At 34.1% G+C, this 20901-nt stretch overlaps 2 protein-coding genes across 3 annotated transcripts in view; one reads left to right on the forward strand and one right to left on the reverse strand.

Annotated features, from left to right (window-relative positions):
• Positions 1 to 16188, forward strand: part of Smp_167340 (hypothetical protein) — a gene marked incomplete at both ends in the record, with an annotated part of 43621 nt that extends 27433 nt beyond the window's left edge. Inside the window, 5 exons of the mRNA XM_018790879.1 lie at positions 304 to 486; positions 2905 to 3257; positions 6677 to 7028; positions 13754 to 13974; positions 15850 to 16188. Coding sequence (XP_018645894.1) covers positions 304 to 486; positions 2905 to 3257; positions 6677 to 7028; positions 13754 to 13974; positions 15850 to 16188 — 1448 coding nt within the window. The remainder of the gene's footprint in view (positions 1 to 303; positions 487 to 2904; positions 3258 to 6676; positions 7029 to 13753; positions 13975 to 15849) is intronic.
• A 3750-nt stretch (positions 16189 to 19938) lies between these two features.
• The window catches only part of Smp_083380.1 (hypothetical protein), a gene marked incomplete at its 3' end in the record, with an annotated part of 12029 nt that continues 11066 nt past the window's right edge, over positions 19939 to 20901 (reverse strand). Inside the window, exon 10 of one of the 2 annotated variants that reach the window (XM_018790880.1) lies at positions 19939 to 20602. In XM_018790880.1, the coding sequence (XP_018645896.1) occupies positions 20589 to 20602 (14 nt within the window). The remainder of the gene's footprint in view (positions 20603 to 20901) is intronic. The other variant, XM_018790881.1, reaches the window with a different exon arrangement.

Below are 20901 nucleotides of genomic sequence, written 5' to 3' on the forward strand. Positions count from 1 at the left end.
TGATTGAGCATTGTGACTAAATCAGATCGTAGAACACAACAGTACTGTTTGAATGGTTGTTTGTAGAGATTTTTTTCAATTTGACGACAGTTTTCGTTATTTGCTAATATTGCTCGAGGAACCAAGAATCATAGTTATCTAGCAGAACAATTGTTTATTGATGGTTATAAGTTATTGGTATGGTGATTTACCTTGTTTATTTTACCTGAAATAAATCAAAGAATCCTGCAAATATAGAAAAAAGAACAATTTATACTTGAGGACTTGATTTAATTTACATTTTATTTGTTTTCCAACGTAAAGCTATGGGTAAAGGTCAGTTGAAAGCTCAACTTCATATGCAAAAGTTTCTAGTTGGTATTAATAATAATGGAAGAGCAAATTTTATAACACGTCCATTACTTGTTAGTGTAATGGAATATTCTACAGCAGAAGTGTTACAACTTATGATACAATCTGGAGCAAATTTAAGTGAATATTATTCAGGTTAGTTTATGATGAATTATGAATTGATTTATATGTTTATTTTATAGAAAAAAGCTTGCACATAGTTTCATGTTAGTTTGAAAGTCATTATCGATGCATCGTCTGCAGCTATACGATCTAGTTTTAAACTCGGGATCAGATAATCAATTATCTATCACAATAGGTAGATGTCATCTAATAATTTCACACGTGATAACTGCCATAGTATCAGTATGATTGAATTACATCAGTTATAACTTCTTACTGTAAGTATGGGAATGAAATTTAAAGCTGGCCATTAGTAATCAGTACTTTCTGGTCTCCATTGGATGTCTTAAAGAAGTCAGTTTTTGATGAATACTGTTTTCAAACTAAACCATTCCGTCAAACAAAAACAGATTATAAATTAGTTTGATAATTATCAACTTTGTTTTAACTACAGGTAAAGAGTTTCCCAACGTTAGTCATCACCTCCATATATTTGTGAATTAGGTTAATAATATTCAATCTAAAAATTCTATTTGTTTCCATTGGATTTTATTTAATATGAATTGAAATGAAATGGATTGACAACGCGACGAAAATTAATTGTGTTAATGCTACAAATTCACAGACTGACTACGAAGACTATTCTCTATTCAAGGTGAAATAGATAGTCTAATACTAAAATGTTGCTCTAAAGAAAATTGTCTTTTGACTACAGTTATGACCAACATTTTCAGTCATCTGTATCCAATACATTTCGTTGAACCTGATTTTTTGTAATAAAATTGGGTAGGTGGTTTTTGTCATGGACTCAAAAGTTTCTGGTTACCATTGCAAACCACGAAGCACTGAATATCTTCCTTCCCTCAATATCGAATATATAACGGGGTGCTTTTTTGATCTCTCTAAGGAATGAATCAAAGACCTACAGGTCTCACTATAAATTGTCAACTTCTAAACTACCAAAGTGAAGTCCAACTGTCTACAGTTTAAAACCCAGTCAACTTTCAGTATAAGATGACCGTCTATTATCGTCAGTGGTGATTCCTAATACGTTTGAACTTTAGTCACATCTTTCCACCAGAACCTTGAAGATTCGTTTGGAAGTGCTTCAACAGTGGATACAAAATTACACTTTGGTGGAAAAGTTTTGTGGTAATTTGTTTAATTTATAGGTGATTTATTGTAGCAATTCTTAAGAGTCATAAAATCGAAATTTCTGAACTGACGTTTTTTGGAGATCTATTCAGATTCATTTATCAAGGAAATACTATTGTAACTGATATCACTACCTAGATTATACAGTAAAACTTCCTTAACATAGCCTAAGTTGGTGAAAAAATGAATCGGTTGTGATTCTAAAGAGCTTTATCATCTTACCCTAAAGGAGGGCTGGTCACTTTGAGTATTATTATTTGATTAAAACTCGTGATACAAGTCACCTATGAAATACAGGTTTGGGTATACAGCTTGCAATCATAAGTTTTATGTGAGGATTAGTGATACTACAGAGAAAACAAACCCGAGATAGTTAAAACAAGATTTGAATCTGATGTGTGACTTGTGAAAATAAGTTATGATTAGTCACCGAGAATGGAAAGACAGACACTCAACATACTGACTTTTTAATATATGATATTTTTCGTATTATTGATTTCTGCTATGGATTCACAGATTGCAGACTTCTTGTAACTATGTTAAATGAAGTATCGTTTAGCTTATACTTTAGCTTGCTCTTTTTGGTCGGGGATCTTGTATCTGGTATAACTTAATCAAAGTATGTGCACAGCTTGTTGATCGAGTATCCAGCCTAGTCGTAGTATAGTCTTGGTCACCGGTTGCATAGTCGAATAATACTAGTATGTCGTAGTAAACATAAAGTGTTTTATTCTACCGTTATATGACAACCTGAGACGTAATTGTTGAAAATCGATTTCTTGAAACACTAAACTATCATTCCAACATCATGAAAAGAGGATTGAAACATGGTACAATCAAAGAAATAATGTCCAAACCAAAAACGAACGACTTATAATTAGGAAGTAATGAACAGTTATCTTTATTTTAATTTGTAGCTCTACAGCAGTGTTCACTCATAATGAGACTGAGAACAAGGTTTTTGTAATTCACAGTAAATATGGAATCTTTTAAGCACCTGGTCTGAATCCACCGGTTCACATTTTATGCTTCAATTATAGTGAATTAATTTTCTCGGAGAATATTACAAAGTAAACATAATCGTCTTTATATTGCTGAGGAGTCCCATAATAGGACGAAACGGCCGTCCAGTGCTTCCAGGTTTTCCATGGTGGTCTAGCTTCAATTGACTCATGATTTCAACTATGAAAATATTAAAATATTTATCCGCATGTTAAAATATCCATCACATTTTTTAAGAAATAAAAATAAAGTTTTTGTAGACAATATTTGTTGATCAATTTCATTTTAATTCAGAAAAAGAGCCATTTGGTCCGGTTGCATTTTGGAGTTTTAAAAACTTTGTCAGCCTTCAACATACTTATGAAGTAATCAAAGAAGTACCAGTTGATTTAAGAGATTCAAATGGATCATCTTTATTTCATTATGCAACAAATCTTTTTCATACAATACATCCTAAAGATGTAAATGGATTTCGATGGGCAAGCTTAATTTTAGCTACAATATTGAAACGAGGTGTTAAGATTTATTATAGAGATATTTGGGAACGTACTGCACGAGATATTTTGAATAGATCAAGATATAAATTAATGGATAATAACAATGCACATTGTGAAACGGAAGAGAATTTCAGACCATTCGAAGAAGAAGTATGCAAATTTTAAAGAAAAAATCTTTTGAAACAATTCACTTATTGGTGAATTAGTTGTATCTATCGTTCCATACTATATTTATTTTAACGTATCATAATTAACAACTTTTGTTGTGACTTTTGCCCGGTTAATTTATTACGTGATTTATTCGTTAATCAAAAGAACACGACTTATATAATCTTGGCACTGTGCCAAACCAATGACGTGTTGACTGGTACGAGCAGCCTAGAGTCCCGATTGGTCCTTTTCTCGCTTAACCATGTCTGTTTAGTCCAGAAGGATAATATCAGCCTCCACCATACGAACCATTTACTTCAGACATACTTGGTCTATATAGAAACAAACCAGACCTTATCATACCATAAAATAAAAATAAAAATTGTACAGGATCAAGCTAAGTAGTGTCTGTGATTGTAGGAGACTGTAACTAATAAATTGGACATAACTTTGTTATATCGTGTGCCCTCTTAATACATAAACGTCCAATGATACATAAAATCGTAAGAGCAGTCTTGAGTGCTAACCGGTCCTGCTATCTGCCTCGCCCAGCCAGTTAAGTCCAGAACACAGCCTCGGCAATATGAATCATTATTTACAAACATACTGCGTTTATATACAAACCAAAAAGACCACATCGTACCAAAAAATTAGAAAATAACATTTGTACAATAATTGGCCAAATGTGGCTGTTAATAGGGGGAAAGTAGTCGATAGACTGATGATAACTCAAGAATCGTATAATAATAGGTCAAAGGTCAAAATAAAGCTAATGATACAACAATTATACAATAGGAAATGTACATATTACATTGGTCCATAACTAGTCCTCAGAGTTACCATTCATAATTCACCAGGGGATATAACAAACTTAAAAATAGTAAGTCGTATAATAATAGTCAATAGGTCGAATAAAAGCTTATGATAAGAAGAATATAAATACATATACTTTAGTTACTTAACGGTTATACAATAAGAATGTATATATGATTAGTTCCCAGAGGTTACCCGCAATTTAATCTGCGTTAGGATATAAAACCTTTCACATTTTACAGTTTCTTCACTAAAAACCAGTGAAATCTTGTCACTTAGATGAAAACAATTCAACTCCTGTTTGGCTTAGATTGTGATTAAACAAACCAATGTCTTCTTAGACTGGGAAGGATTCTTACTACCCAGTCCATAGAGCTGCTTCCATCATATCATTCACTTTTGCACTTGATTTATTATTTCAAGTAACTACATATCTTATTGTACTGTATGCAACTGGTTTGTAAAGATTGTTGGATGTTTTAGGCTACATTATGGACTGACATTAAGGAGACCATAATTAAAAGATAGGAAATACTGGAAGGCTGCTTGATTCTAGTAATAATACTCCTTAGCAACGGCATCCATGACCACACCATAGGTCGAACTCTATGCCTTCAAATCTTATGGGTAAGCTTTGACCGTTAGACCGCTTGAGTAAAGGCACAACGGTTTTCAGTTCTAAATTTAATGAATTCGTGATATTATGCACCAATCTACTTCTATTATTTGTGAGTATCTGGCTCACATACGATACGGCTTGACTCCACTGCTCACAGGTTCTCACTTGTACAAAAAGAGGTGAAGAACAACATACAAATACAAGATAAGACTTATTTTTTATATCCAGTATATATAAGTAGTGTATAAGAATGTAATTCTTGATTATGCATAGTTGAAAATTTAAATTATTATGCAACTTTTATGGAAGCAACACCTGCTTGGACACTATCTCACTACCTCCAGTAATTTCTCGAAATACTCGTAGTCTCAAATTATATTACCTGGAAAGTGAGAATTTTAAAGCATTTTCAGATGAACATCTCAAAGTAATTTGTCCAAATTACGAAAAAATAGATGTAAACAATCGATATTCATTCTCAGGTCAAATTAATAATGGTCATTGCTTTAAAATAATATAACATTTAATTCAACAAATTTCATTTTTAGTTAGTTGTCGTATGTGTGCATAGGTTTCAGTTCGTCTTTTCACTGTTTTTTCATGTTAACTATCTCAGTGTAGTCGGTAGAAGTTGCATTTAAGTTTTGAGTTGATCAGAAAGGAAAAAACCTGAAATCCTGTAAAAACTGATCTCCCTTTAGGGGACGAATCCCTTTCTGACTCAACCTTACTGTTTCAGGCGTTGACATTGAGCCAATTTGTCCATGACTGATATCTTATAGGACTGAGATATTTATGATGATTAATGACTGGAGCAGTAACATCAATGTCATCTTGCTTTGGTCCTTAATCCAGCGCTTAGCTAATTCCTTTGATTCAGTTTGTGCGATTGTTTATTAAATTCCAGTTCTGTTCATTCAGTATGTGGAGATCTTATGACATTCTGTCAGTTGTGTTCAGTCATCCATTTCAAAAGTTTTTGTTAACACTTTGTTGTATGTAATTTATTTTATTTACGTGAAAGGCTTAGATATTTTTTTATGTTTCAAAGTATTGATAGTATTTCCCACAGCTAACCAGTACGTGTTGTATTGGTTATAACTGAACCACAACTAAAGAAGGAAATTACAGAGAACTCGCTCGAATATATCCTATTTCGTAAAACATAGGTATTATTCACTATATATATATATATATATATATATATATATATATATATATATATATATATATTCTCAGTTTAAACTAAGGATCACCAATGAAAACCTGGAAGTACTGGATAATTGTTTCTTTCTAGTATGGGACTCGAGCTTGCGTCCGGGAATCAAACCTACTGAACTCAAGATGCAACTCCTGAAGTTTTGGAATAGGTAGCGATCTCTAGAGTTTAACGATTTAGGGTGACGTAGCTATCGACCGCAGGCAATGGATGAAAGTTACGCATATTAACACCGTTAGATCCCAGCTCATCGATCACGAAGTTAAGCACTGTAGTCAGAGACCAGAAGTCCTGGGTTTGATCTTCTGTAGCAGAGTCATGAGTGAACAATGCTGAAGCATCCTATACTTGAATGAACTTACCATCCAGTGCTTCCTGGTTATCGATGCTGGCTTAACTTAAATCATTTAGTGATTTAAACTTAAGATCCTACCATCCCCACAAATTACCCTACCCATATAAAATCATATATATCTTGTGATATCTACGAAGAGTATGATGAACTTGTCAAAATATTGTACATTATACTGGATAAATCGATTTTTGGTATTATTATTAATCCAATTATACTAAAACATGTGACTAAATCACAATATCAAGGCAATCTGTTCAGTAAGAAATCTATGCCAATAGAGACTGATTAAAACTGTAATCCTAAATAACGACTATAGGAGATTATAAAATTTTACAGATTTCTACTTGTCTTCTTATTACTTATGTCTTCAGAAACGTGTTTTATATTTCTACTTTTTTCCATTACGTTTACAGCCACCAGATCCTTTCGAACTTCATGATATTACCGATCCAGAAACCGGAAATTTACTGACTGCTGAACAGTTAATTGATCGCCATGTAGCTTTTCTAGCTTCTGCCAATCACTTACAATCCATGGAAGAATTAATTCTCTATGGATACAATTATATACATTTAGCTAATTCTGGACCTGTACGTTTTAAATCTGCTAGAGTATTAGCTGAACAAAAAGGACATCATGAAATGATATCTTTATTAGATACTGTTGATCAATATCGAACAGAAATGATGGAAGTTCACAAGACAATTATAACTGGTGATTATCACCAATTCCTACGTCTGGTTAATAACAAAAGAGTCATTATGAGTAAGTATTCGTATTGTTATTTTGATTAATTTTAAAATAGACAATTCAATGTAGAAATTATAATCTGTGATGTTAATCGAATTGGTAATACAATTGATATATCGGCGAGACTATAATTTATGGACGAACCAATCAGATTTAAGATAGCAGGTTTTAGATTTTGTTGCGAGATTCACCCACTCATTTGGCTAAATACCATTTTGACATTAGAGCTGATGTCAGTTCATGATGAAAACATTAAATATAATTTCTAAACCTAACGTTTAATCATAAATCCTAATCCTAGTTCCTCGCATTAATTTATAGCCCTCATTTAACCCTAGTAAGTAGATAACATTTTCAAGGTCATTTTAGCGTTGCTCAAAGGTCGTCCATAAATTATAGTCTCACTGATATATCTTGAGTATTGACTGAATCTTCACACGACTACAGCCACACTTGTCTGGCCGTTTCATTAAGAAGTAGATACTAATAACAAAGTGTAATAATACATAAATGGAATTTGGAAGAATTCGTTTACAGTAGTAATCAAACAATTTTATGTGAAATGTCTAGTTTTCTGTCTTTGCTCAATGACCAATAACAGCAATACCAAAACAAATGATTTTCACCAAGGATAATCATATTGAATCAAAATGCTACTAAAGATTGACAATTCAGACAACTAGATTGATGACCAAATATTTGAAAAGTATTTAATTCAGGTTTGGTATTTGTTCTGGTTTAGGCATAATTAGATGATAATTACGACATTGGGACGAAGTGTTCCTCTAGTACTTTATCACATTAACTCCGCCTGTAGCCCTTCTACGTTTACTATCCACCCCAAGCCTGGATAAAGAAGGGGGGTCGTTCATGGGGTTGGCAACCTCATTTCGTAAAGAAACACTTTACTAGAAAAGTGCCAACCAGGAAAAATAATCTAAACCATCTAAAATCTACCCTGAAGGTTCGAAGATCTTCACTTAGAAGAATTATGATATCTCATGGTGAAAGCCGAAATTATTCGTGGGTAACAAGGCTAGTGACCATCCTGGCAACCAGAGCGGCAATTAATAGACATATGGAATATCCGGACAATGTGGGAGACTGGGAGGACCAGTCAAATAACTGAGGAAATGAGGAGAAACAACTTGACAGTTCTCGGAATACGTGAAATCTATTAAATACAAGCTGAAGAGCAAAGATAAGATTTGGGGGAGGTGCTGTTGTATTCTGGTCATGAAGAAGAAAATACTCCACACTCTCAGGGATATTCTCTGATGCTGTCCAAAGAAGCATGAAATGCACTTATTGGGTGGGAATCTCATGGATCCATGATAATCAAAGCAACATTCGAAACAAAGAAGGAGGTAATCACAATGAATGCTATCCAGTGCTATTCACCCAAGAATGATATTAACGATGACGATAAAGATCAGTTCTAAGAGAGGATGTAACTATGAAGCGCCCAGCAAAAATCTGACCATCTTGATGAGAGACCTAAACACCAAAGTCGGAATGGACAAGACCGGGTATGAAAATAACATGAGATGACATAGACTATGAGAGAGGAACGAGAATGGTGAGAGATTTGCCAATTTACGTGCCTTCAACAAATTGGTCACAAGTGGTACAATATTCCCACACAAACGCATACACGAAGCTACACGGGTTTCACTGTACCACATTACAGTGGACCAGATCGATCATACCTGCATCAATCAGAAGTTCAGAAGGTCAATGGAAAACGTAAGAACGGAGGGGGGAAATAACATAGATTCAGATTACCAACTAGTTGTGGTCAAGATGAAACTGAAGATAAAAAATACACCGGACACTTAAAGAAACGGCATTACAAATGTTTAACACAATCTTCTTTCGAGATACTGACGAACCCAAAGAATTTAAGATAGCTCTCAACAACAGGTTTTAAACCCTACAAGACCTATTCACAGAAGGCGAAGTCACCATGAAAAACGACCGGAAAGGGATCAAAGAAGCACTAACCTTATTGTGCCAGGAGATACTAAGCCACAAGAAGTATCATTATGAGGAATGCTAAACCATTAGACCTTGGAATTAGCTACCAGTAGTACATGTTTCCAACTTCAATCTATTCGTGCTTGAGGGTTACAATAACTTTCATTGGTACCCTAAATGAAATCATTTCATAACGAATATCACCAACTAATTCACTTGATTTTTGCAAAGAAACCTCAATAAGTCAGATGTAGTATATACTACAGGTGTTTTGTGATCAAATGATAATTGTAGATATAAAAATCCATCTATAGATTGAATTTTTCTAGACTGCACGCCTTAATCACCATATATGAAAGTTAAAAAAGGAGATCCAATTTAATCATTCAGAATTATATAGGAAAGGAAAATATAGAGAGAGCATTATTAGTGGTATCAAGGTTTGTGGAGATCGATAAATATTTTTGAGATTATTAACTGTCCTGAGCTAACCAACCACCGAAAACCAAGAAACACTAGATTGATGTTTCGTCTCAGCTTTAGACATCTCATAAGCGAGCATCCATAACCTTTTGTAGTTTCAAGCCAGAAACTTCAGGTCTCGCTATGAGAGGTTATTGTTTAGACTAATAAGCTTGTATTCAACAGTTTACTAACGTCAATACTAATAATTACTATGTTTTTACTAGTGTCTGATGTCATCAGGTTGTTTAGAGAGTCTAGTGAGAAGTCATGATCAGTGGAGTTCAGTCATGTCGGATGTGAAGTAATGGAAGATTGTTGTGGAACATCTCTGATCAATTAAAGTTAGAAATGAAAACCTTTGCATATAATTTCAGTGATCCAAACGTTAAGCTCTCACTAAAAGACCTGAACTTTTTGAGTTTGGTCCCCAAAAGCGAGGTTGTGAATACGCACTGTTGAGATGTCTCATACTAGGACGAAGAAGCTGTCCAGTGTGCCCTAACGTTTAGAAGTTTTCTGACTTAGTCCAGTTTGTGATCTCAGTAACAGTATTATTTCATACTGTTCTTGATAATAAAGTATAATTCGATATTTATAGGGTAGATCTAATATAGGTACATTTATAGTCAATGATTATTTGAGACTTTGACTAGTACAACACACTACTATAAAGGTCATTTTTAGATAAATTCTATGATCAGTTTTCAATATTTTCTCAACAATGGGTCAAAACAAATGTGGTTTAAGTTTTATTCACTATGGCAAACATTTAAACAGCTGTTTCGTCCGAGTATGATGCCTTTCAGTGGTGTGAACCTATGATCCCACTAGGAATCCAGCCCTGGACTACGAGTGAATCTTTTACCATTGGAAGCTATAGGTCTATATTGAATGATTCATTTCCAAATTCAATCAATTTGCGATATAGAGCGACGATTACCTGATGCTGCCGATGACAACTGTTTCGTTTCTGACATGTTTAAAGTCAACCAGTCAGTCCCTCACACTAAAAGTTTAGGAACTACTTGAAGTAATCCACCATTGGTGCTGTCATTCACAACAAATGAGCTTCATTATTCTTTACTAGTAATATCTCGGTGACTGTAATTATGAAACAAATCAATAAGTTTCAGACATGTGTAGTTGACGTCGAGTCGCAATCGACTATGATCACCACTACAGGAAGATTACATGCCAGATGTCGAGTTGGATCCCTTCGTAGGCCAAAAACCAGAAGGCTGTTGACAGTTGTAATAAGATATATTTGTTGGCGATCTCGTGGTATCGAAAGAATACCGAAACGTGCCAAAGTTTACAAGCGGAACTACCGAGCGTATGCGAGTTCGTGCAAGGTCACAGGCAACGGAAGAAAGTGTGTCATTGGTACACGTGAACAAACAAGTACAGAAAAACAATCACTGGTACAATTGGTTATAGTAATAATAATTGTTTCCATTATACCAATCGCGTTCTTTTCACAAAAGTAGGTCACTACACATGTTAAGAGTGAAACATGGTACTACATGAACTAATCTGCGTAAAACATCTTTAAGCAAGCTCTAATAGTCAGTATACTAGTAAATTACTTCAAAAGTTCTGGTGGGAAGTTGTAACTACTGGAATTCAAACATGTTATGAATGAAGCAGTTGTCTCTAATGATGTACACATTATTTGTCTGACAAAAAAGGCGTTAAATATAAATGTTATAGCCTTCATACCAGCTAATGAATTTTTATATATCTCCATACGTTACCAATGCTTCAGTTAACATTTTGACCTCATCTTCTAATATAGATATTTGTTCGATCTTATATAAGTAAGTTGCCATGTGTATTGAAGTAAGATATGAACAGTGACCAACTGAGATACTTGATAGAAATAATCAATTTTTTATCTTATCTCACAGAAAATCGATGTAGGCGTAGTTTGAAACAGAAATTTTCTAAACTTCAGTTAAATGAATTCTAATGTATAGCGAGATGAAAGATATATTCTGAAAAGCTATACTTTGATTTCTGAATATTCAATAGCTCAAAAATCGTCTAGTTTCTTCTAGTATTAAATAAGCCTACCACCTTATCACAACTCTAACCCCTTTCTCCAACTTATTTCTTCATAGATTAAGAGCAAAACATCTTCAATATTTGTAAGTATTGAAATCTTCCTGTTGTTAATATTAAGAACTATTGCTGATCATGATCTACTGGCATATGTGCATCCTATGCTCATTACCTTGACATTGACACTTAGTCACAAGATTTAGTAAAATTTGATCATGGTTGGCTGTTGTTCTTTCATCCTATGTAGCGTTCATCGGCTGGATCTACCTACTTGGTTCGAGTCACGATGAAAACATTAATACTAGGATTCAAGTCCATTCAGCTGATGTATCCAAACCAGGACACAATGTGCGCCTTGAGTTCCATTGATGACCACTATCTAACTTTACTGATAATCTTGAATGTAAAGTGGATACAAATGTTATTTTTCTTTTAATAAACAAAACACACATTTATTTAGCGCGTGTATATGTTTGTGTCACAAAATGATATCACAAATTACATGCGTTATAGATATGATATTTACTAAATAGATCATTCAATAATCGATGACTATTACTTGTCCAAACTTGTTTGATGAACATAAAGCACAAAATGCGATAATATCAGTAATAGATATTAGGATTCAACGAGTTTAGTTTGTGTGGAGCAAAGATTAAAAGAAAACAATTATGACCGTATAATCGGTAGGTTTCATTTGTGAAAAAACTCACCATATTGAAAGTGATATTCGTGTCATGAATAGGATTAAAGTATACTTTACTTACGAACTTCACTCATGTTAAAATCAACGTAGGAAAGGTAAAATCCGTTTTTAGCCAATCGGAATACAAGTGGTATAAATGAATAATTTGCTATATTAAAACCCGAAAGATCCCACGGTTAGGATTTAATAACTAAATAAATATTTTTCAAAGTTGAAATCACGAGCCAATTGAAGCTAGACCACCATGGAAAACCCTGGAAGCACTGCTTGACGGCCGTTTCGTCCTGTTGTGGGACTCCTCAGCAGTGCGCACCCACGATCCCGCACTCGCGAGATTCGAACCCAGGACCTACCATAGTAGGACGAAACGGCCGTCCAGTGCTTCCAGGTTTTCTATGGTGGTCTAGCTTCGATTGGCTCATGATTTAAACTTTGAAAAATACTGAAATCTCCACAAAACCCCTTCTGATAAATAAATATTGGTCAGTCTTAGCTTTTAATTCAATACAAGCCACGAGATAGGATACATGCCCGTAAATTCGTAGCGTATCTGCTTCCGAATGTCCAATAAGTATGCAGTAACTACTGTTTTTCCGTTTATTTGTTAGGTGGATGCTACATATAGGGACATGATTTTCACTGATGATTTCATTTCAGGCCCCAACTTTAATTTTATTTACTTTTCTCACCGTCAAAATTGGGATCTTTTACAGTGTCGTGTTGATAAACGACAAATGCAGATGGCTTCAGATGATCTCAACGAAGTTGCCAGTGAAAATTACACTCTGATATGGAGCAGTGACCCACTAAGTGAACGAGAAAATGTTCTAAAACGCTAGATATCTCACTCTTATTGAACATTAGTAAAGGGTGGCTTTCCTCACACCAAGCTATCCATCATTGCGTTTTGAATTTCATGCAAGAATCCAATAGCCATTATCTTAAATCTGATTAATTCCTGGGCAAAGTATACGTTTACCCACGAATAGACATCAGCTGGTAAATCATTAGCAAGGCAGTGCAGTACTACTTAATCTTAGTTTACAATCCACCAGCATTATGTTAAGTGTGGTACTTTGATAGAGAGTTCGTTTGGACTGTTATCTTGTTCACTCTGAAAATTTAGTCTTAGTATGAATATCTACCTAGAGAAGTTCTAGATAGGATTCAAGTTCTAAGACTGTCTACAAGGCACTCAGCATAAGTTAACCATATATGTTCCTGTTGTAAATATTAATGAGACTACTTGGAATAGCTCCGGTTGTTAAACTGTTGTTTAATACATGAACTAATATTGAAACCTGACCGGAATTTAAGTTTAGTGGTTAGTTCGGTCAACAGCAAGTCTAAGGATAAGAAGATTTTTAATTCAAAATCTATGACCAACAAACTTTCCCCTGCTTTGAAGCTTCATAAGTGCACCTTATGTAAGGTAATCATTTTACATATTTTATATGTATATATTCTATAAACAACTAAACGCATGGTGATTTAATACGATAAATTATTATATTGTTTATCTATCTTCTAGGTCGTGACTGGAGAGAACGCTCTCTACTACACCTTGCAGTACTTTACCGTAGAACGGATTTTGTCCTTCAGTTGATTGAATTGTGTCAAGAGCTTGTCAATTATCAAGATTGTCTTGGACGTACCCCATTTCATTATGCAATCTGTCTACCTGACAACCGAAGATTGTTCTTAAAAATGGTTTCAAAATCTGGAGGTATTGATAAACAGATCAAGGATCTGGTATGCTTCCAGATTTACTGCTACAGTGATATATTGGCTCGGTTGCTTTTATATGATTCAATTTACTAAAAATTACTCTGCCTTACATAGTTTACATCAAATACTTGTCGTAGTTAGACAACCATTGGAAATCACACGTACAATAGAAAGATCCTACAACCTGTTATGGGACTTCCCAGAGGTGGATAGCCATGACCCTGCCGATGATTGATCTCAGGATCTTCAGATCTCGCAGTGAGAGCTTAACTTCCACAAACGCCCTGACTTTATGATAATCATTCACTCACTAGTGGCTGACTTCAAGAGGAAATTTTAAGAGTTCCAATGAGAAGCCTTGACCAATAGAGCTCAACCATATCTGGTGTGAGGTAGTTACCCACCAATGATAGAGGAAAGTAGTTGCACAATATTGCGAACTAATTGATGTTTGAAGTGCAAACCATAGGGTTTTAAATCAGATCTTGCCGAAGGAGCCGAAGGTCCTGGGTTCGGTCCAAGATGGCAGAGTTGTGGATACTCACTATAGAAAAGTTCCTTACTAAGACAAAATAGTTGTTTAGTACTTTTTGGTCTTCAGTGGCTGTCTAATTACGTTCAGTCTTTGAAGTAAACCATGAAACTCAAAAGTATGCACAAATTACCTGCAGTGATGGTCATTCTATCTTGAATAAATACGTATCAGATGATTATTTGTGTACCAGAAATGTAATCTTAATACTAAGTAGACGGTAAAAGTGTACATGGTAAATAACAGTGATGGATGCTTCGTCAGAATGGATTGGATTAACATGTTTTGTGGCTGAAAATTTGAATGATATGAAGATCGATTCCATTCTTATGATATAACAACTGTAAAGTTGCTGAAAATCTACAATCATTAGTCAGATTGTTCTGACCTCCGCACGTCTTCGCAACTCTGCACTACAACAAGTAAGAACTTTGTATCACAGGACAAAGACGACACTATTAAATTAATAAGCTAGAATCATAATGATCAACATTTTAAAGCTTAGAATAGTTCATAATACAATGCCCATCATCTACCGAAATCTTTTGACTCGATCATTGATTATTAAAATTCAGAACTTCACATAAACCTAGTTAAAAACAAGAGGGACAGAGACAGTGAAAGTAAATCAAACTAATACAGTTATCAAAGTAGTTACATTTACTACTATCTCGAAACAAAGTGTCAGTTAGCAATACTGAATTTTTATCGTTTATATCAAAGAGACAGATTATGGTTAGTAGTACAATCTATTTAGGAATGGTCGGGTGGACGCGCCCGAACCCCAGTTTTAATATTCTCACAGGAACTCAAACCCATTACCTTTCACTTCAATCACTAATACGTTAACCACTGATTTAGTGAGTTCAGATACTTGCTCATTTGTGAATCGGGTATGATATTTGTATCATTACTAGGAAGGTATGAGTAAGGTGAGCGTCGGTTTCGCCCTCAAATCAGTACTATGGACAACCTTGGACTTTGGTCGTACTAAATTTCATTCGTTGTGCAGTCATCATTTCGTGATTATTGACTGAGACTATCATATAACAGTGTGGAGTAATACAATTGGAATTGGAGTGAACTTTCTTTCTTATAATTGTTTTTGCATGTTTTAGAATCATTTATCATAGATGTACAGTTATTAACTGAAACGTTTTGGTATTATGTTCAGTTGTACAATAGTTGCTTGTTCACCTTTACGACTATTCTTGATCGTGTGTATTTCGATGAAAGTTTAGTACCTGGAATACTCTCCGTTTTATGGTAGCAAACGTTTGGGTGATTTGACAGTATAGTTGATTTCTTTTATTACATCTTTGTAATTCTTTCCCTAAATCTTAGATACTTTTTCCCAATATTTTAAGCGAAATATTTCAATTCATCAATATGGTGAATTGTATGATCGAAAAATTCCTGAATATCAAAATTTGATTCATATAGAAAAATCAATCAAATTACTTGAATCAAATTGGCCTGATCAAACAATTTGTTCATCGTCGCTTAAAATACCAAATGATAATGATGATCAACTCTCAATAAAAGACAAAGATGAACCCGATAATGAACAGTCAATTATAGAAGTAATTCATAATACAACAACCAAAAATACTGAAAATTGTTTAATATTTCCAATTCCTGGTGCATTCAATGCGTTTGAAGTGAAAAGAATTAAATCAATATTTAATTGGAAACAACGAATGTAGGGGAATAGACAAAAATGAAAGGAAGAAATGAACAGATTAAATTATGGATGAGATTTTGTTCTTAGACATTTTGATAAGACAAATGCATTCTTTAGTATCAACAGCATTAAAAGATAAACTGTTATCAATAACATCGTATATCATATCCATTGGACAAATTAACTTATTGGTTTAGTTGAGTATGTGTCAGTGTTTGAAAACAATAAATATTGAGTTTGATTCAAAATATGGACATCAACATTGGGATACAGGTACATCCAAGTGATGTTTGACTTCCAATTTAGACGGAATAATCATCCTATATTTCACTGTTAGCTACTATTCAAATCTATGAGGACTGTGTAAGTATAGATAATACCGAGAACTCTTATAAGAGCCTTCATAAACCAAAATAGACAGGTCAAATTAAGGGAGACAACACTGATGCTTTTGAGTAATAGTGATAATATTATTTCTTATTACTTTTAAATATTAGGATGTTATCAAATAATGAAAGTCATCGCTTAGGTTATAATCAGTCTTCATGGGTAGGAAGGTTCGTCCAATCTTACCATTCTTTCCCAACTTTGTTATCGATGATATCCTGCGAATAGCTCTGATTGAAGTAGGGAGTGGTGGTGTGAATCCGTCACCTAGAGAAAGATTTTTCGATATTAAGTACTCTGAAGACAGTCTTACTGTACGGTGGCACTCAAGCTACGGAAATCGCACTTAATCAGTTGGGAATCAATGTCCGTAGGTAATAACACGTGCTTTGCACCTTTTAAGTGTTAAATGATTTTACAACACCACCAAGAGCCTCCACTAGCACACATTTTCTGTGGTGAACCATCGTAAGTAGTCGAGTTGTTGTTTCTGGGTAGTTGTGTAAGTGCTAATGGTGGCGTGAGTGATGATATATTTACGTGTAGTGAAAACCAGAATGCTTTATTTCAATCTACGCCATCTTTGGTGACTTCGTAATGTCAGTCTGTTTGTGAAACTTAGGGTCTCGGTGTTAAAGATGTTCGTGAACTCAGTGCTCAATTATCCGTCTCATAGTGGGTGTTGACATCCAGTGGAAACGCCATGTTAATAATGTGGAGGTTCAGCATTGTTTGTTCGGGAACAGTGATGGTAACTCATTTAGTGTCACCATCTTCGGAAACTTGTACGTGTCCTGAGAATTTCAACACAGACTTTTATACCATGCTCTACCTTCCGACTCTGAGACTAGTTGGAGAAAGCGGAATTTACGACGTGGTAACGTGACATGAAAAAAATTTGCACAGGACTGGTACCTGTAAGCCCTTCAGGGCTCACAGGTCGGGGTCCGAGAGATGATGCAACTTAATGGGTTGAGACATTATCAGATGAGGTTCAGAATAGAAGGCAATGGTAATCTTGCCATCGTTTTCTTACGCATCCTTCATAAAAGTGGAAGGAACTCATTTGATTGAAATCCTTACTGGTTGTTTTTCCGATTAAAGTGTCGCTCCCACTATAAACTAATCTCACTCATTTACTTCTTCACACATTTATTCACTTTGAATATACTCCCCTCTACTTCATCTGTCTTTTCAAAATATCCTTCTTTTATCTATAAAGGGAAATATTTATCTTGATACCCAGTTGTACCAGTATTTATCTGCTCATTGCTATTGTTAGTGAATACCCCAGCTGATTATGAGTTGCTACTGTCAGTAACACAGTGAATATTGAAGTTAAACTTCTTGCTAAAATGTTAACATGTTAAGCCAATATCAACATTCAAATATCATCCTAATATGGCAGAAACAACATTATCTTGTATCAGATTATTTCAATGTCATCAAAAGTTAGAATAAATAAAATGTCATTTTATAGTTAAGATAAAATACTAGATAATTTATTTTTGAGAGCTGTCTGAATTTTGCTGTTGTTGATGTTAAGGGCTGGATTTGAAAAATTTCCTTTTTTTGCATATGTTCATCCTATGCCAACAACCTTGATATTGTCATTCAGTCACGAGGCATTATCTAATTCTGCTCAGAAAATACTAGTAATTTGATGGAAGTATTGAGGCAATTTTCACATGATACTAAAAAAGAAATTGATCAATTTCAGTTCTTAACATCAACAACAGGAAGATTAAAAAAAAACCTTCAGAATGAATTAAAACTTACCTCTCTTGTACAATCCAGTAGCTGTCTGAAATCGCTAGCTAAATGAATAGCGAGTTGAGCGTTTAAGGGTACTGGGTTCGTGTCTCTATGTGAACATCAACATTTGGCGCAAGTACATCCACCTGAAGAGTTCTATACAGGACGAAACAAATGTCCTTAATTGCACTACTTTCCAATATTGAGTTGTTTAAAAATGCTAAGTAGTTATTCAGCTTAAATTCTCGATTCTACAACAGTATTTATTTCCAATCACCGGAATCGATAGTAGAGTATACACGTGATAATAAATTGACAAGCGACTGATTTTTAAGATGTTGTGTTCTTCTAGTTGAAGAGAGAACACAGAATCCTCGAAATCCTTTGTCATTATTTTAAAATATCTGGTACTGAAGCTTTGTCATTTTCAATTTGTAAAGATAAATCCTTCTTCAAATTAAGGATTTTCAATAACTATATATCCTACAGGCTGGAGTGAAACCATACTGAGGCACGTGATAACAATCACATTGAATAATTAAATCAAAAAAACGGATTATCGGGTCTAAAGTTTACAATCACGATGAAACACTAGTCTGTCTAATACTTCTTCGTTTTACATAGTTCATCAGATGATATCATTCCCTGATGTAAACTACAGACAAACTATTGAATTTTCTTAGATGTAGATTTCGAATGTTGATTGTCACGAAGTTTATCTAGTTTCAGAAAAGCGTTCTCTTTCATTTATTGAATAATATATCATTATATACCGTCTGATTATTGGTCCTTTGACAATACGACACGTAGAATAAATGAAAGTGATATGTTGAAAAAAAAATTGCGAATTGAACTGGAGATTGGTCTCACGTACTTACATAATCAATAACAAATATGCACCAAAAATTTTTACTAACCACATGAGATTATGATGACCCCTAGCATCTCTATTTTCTATTACTTTACAACTTAACTCTAAACATTTGTGAACCAAGCTTGGTATAAACCAGAAATCCATATTTGGAACCCCTCGCAATGGCTTTAGCTGTCCCTTTATTGATTGTTTAACCTTTCGACATGGAAAGCTTTTCCGGTTTTAAGGGCATGGACAGAATAAATATATATAATCAGAAATTTTGTATCATGTTTATGTCTTTAAGGGTGACAGTATTGAAGCTCTTTGTTGTAGAATAAAAATTTCTTTACTTGCTGATAATGTGCTCATTGGGATGAATACAACTGAAGGGTTGTGGTTGTATAGCAATAGGATAGATTATTTACCTACTCTAGTGGAACACATCATCAGGATTTCTGAATTCCTTTTATTTCACAGACTAACAACAGACATATATTGGCCTGTGTTTGATAATATAGCACAGAAACTAATTACCGATTTGATAATGAATCAATTTATACCAATGAATATAATTTTGTGAAAAATATTATACACATAGAGTGCTAATTGTGCATTCTTATTTAAGCAGTCTTATACTAAGACGAAACGACCGTCCAGTGCTCCCAGGTTTTCAATGGTGGTCTCACATTCATGGATTCATGATCTCAATCAAAAACTTAACAATCTCCACAGCCCCACACTGATTATTAGAATATCACTGACGATTTATTGTAGTTAACGCATGATTTTTATGTGAAATTTCAGTCAATTGACTTTAAAAATTACAAGAATCACAGATAACTTTCAATTTAATACAAACTTAGTCGAGTACAACAGGAAAAGGATGAAATTGTTTCATTTTACAATGATATGACATTTTTTAATCAATAACACAGAAAGCAAAGCTATGAAACAATACTATATACAAGAAGAATTTCGGAGAAGTAAACAAAAAAAACACGACACAAACTGTTGTTCAGTTAATATGTTGAACGTTGTGACGTGACGTAAGTCAAGGTCATGTCAAGAAATATTGTCACTACTACTGTTTTGATTCCAAAATGCATTTTTATAAACAAACATATGAAGGAGGAGAGATAACAGTCATAATAGTAGTGATAATAAATAGATATTGTGCTAGGATATACATACGAATATAAAAAGTATTCATATTTATTACAAATTAAAACATTGGTGATTGTTTTATCAAATAAGCTGACAACTACTGTTACTAATAATAATGATAATAATAATAATAATCACACGAGCATACAAATATCACAGCGATGTCAAATGACAATGTCTCGAAGTAATATGATTTGAATGCATAATACGAATGCAGGTTACTCATCCAACTGGAAGCCGTTTCAAGAGCATGTTCAATGTCAAATTGTCTTCTCTATGTAATAAACAGATAAGAAATTATTGTATATGTATATACATTAGGACTAAGCCATTTTAGAAATAAATTAAATATGTATGTAACTTTCAGTTGGATATCATTACCAAGTTTTGATTTGATAATTTTGAATAAATTGAGCATTGGGTAGATTGTTATAAATAAATAATATATTTGTAATATCCCACCCAACGATTATGACTGTTATCTTGAAACATCCCACCAAACTATAAGAAATTCCATATAGTCCCTCTAGAACACACGATGCGCAGTCATTGTTGAACACCCAGTATCATAAC

This window comes from Schistosoma mansoni (genome assembly GCF_000237925.1).
Source record: "Schistosoma mansoni, WGS project CABG00000000 data, supercontig 0013, strain Puerto Rico, whole genome shotgun sequence".
NCBI classification, from domain to species: Eukaryota; Metazoa; Platyhelminthes; class Trematoda; order Strigeidida; family Schistosomatidae; genus Schistosoma; species Schistosoma mansoni.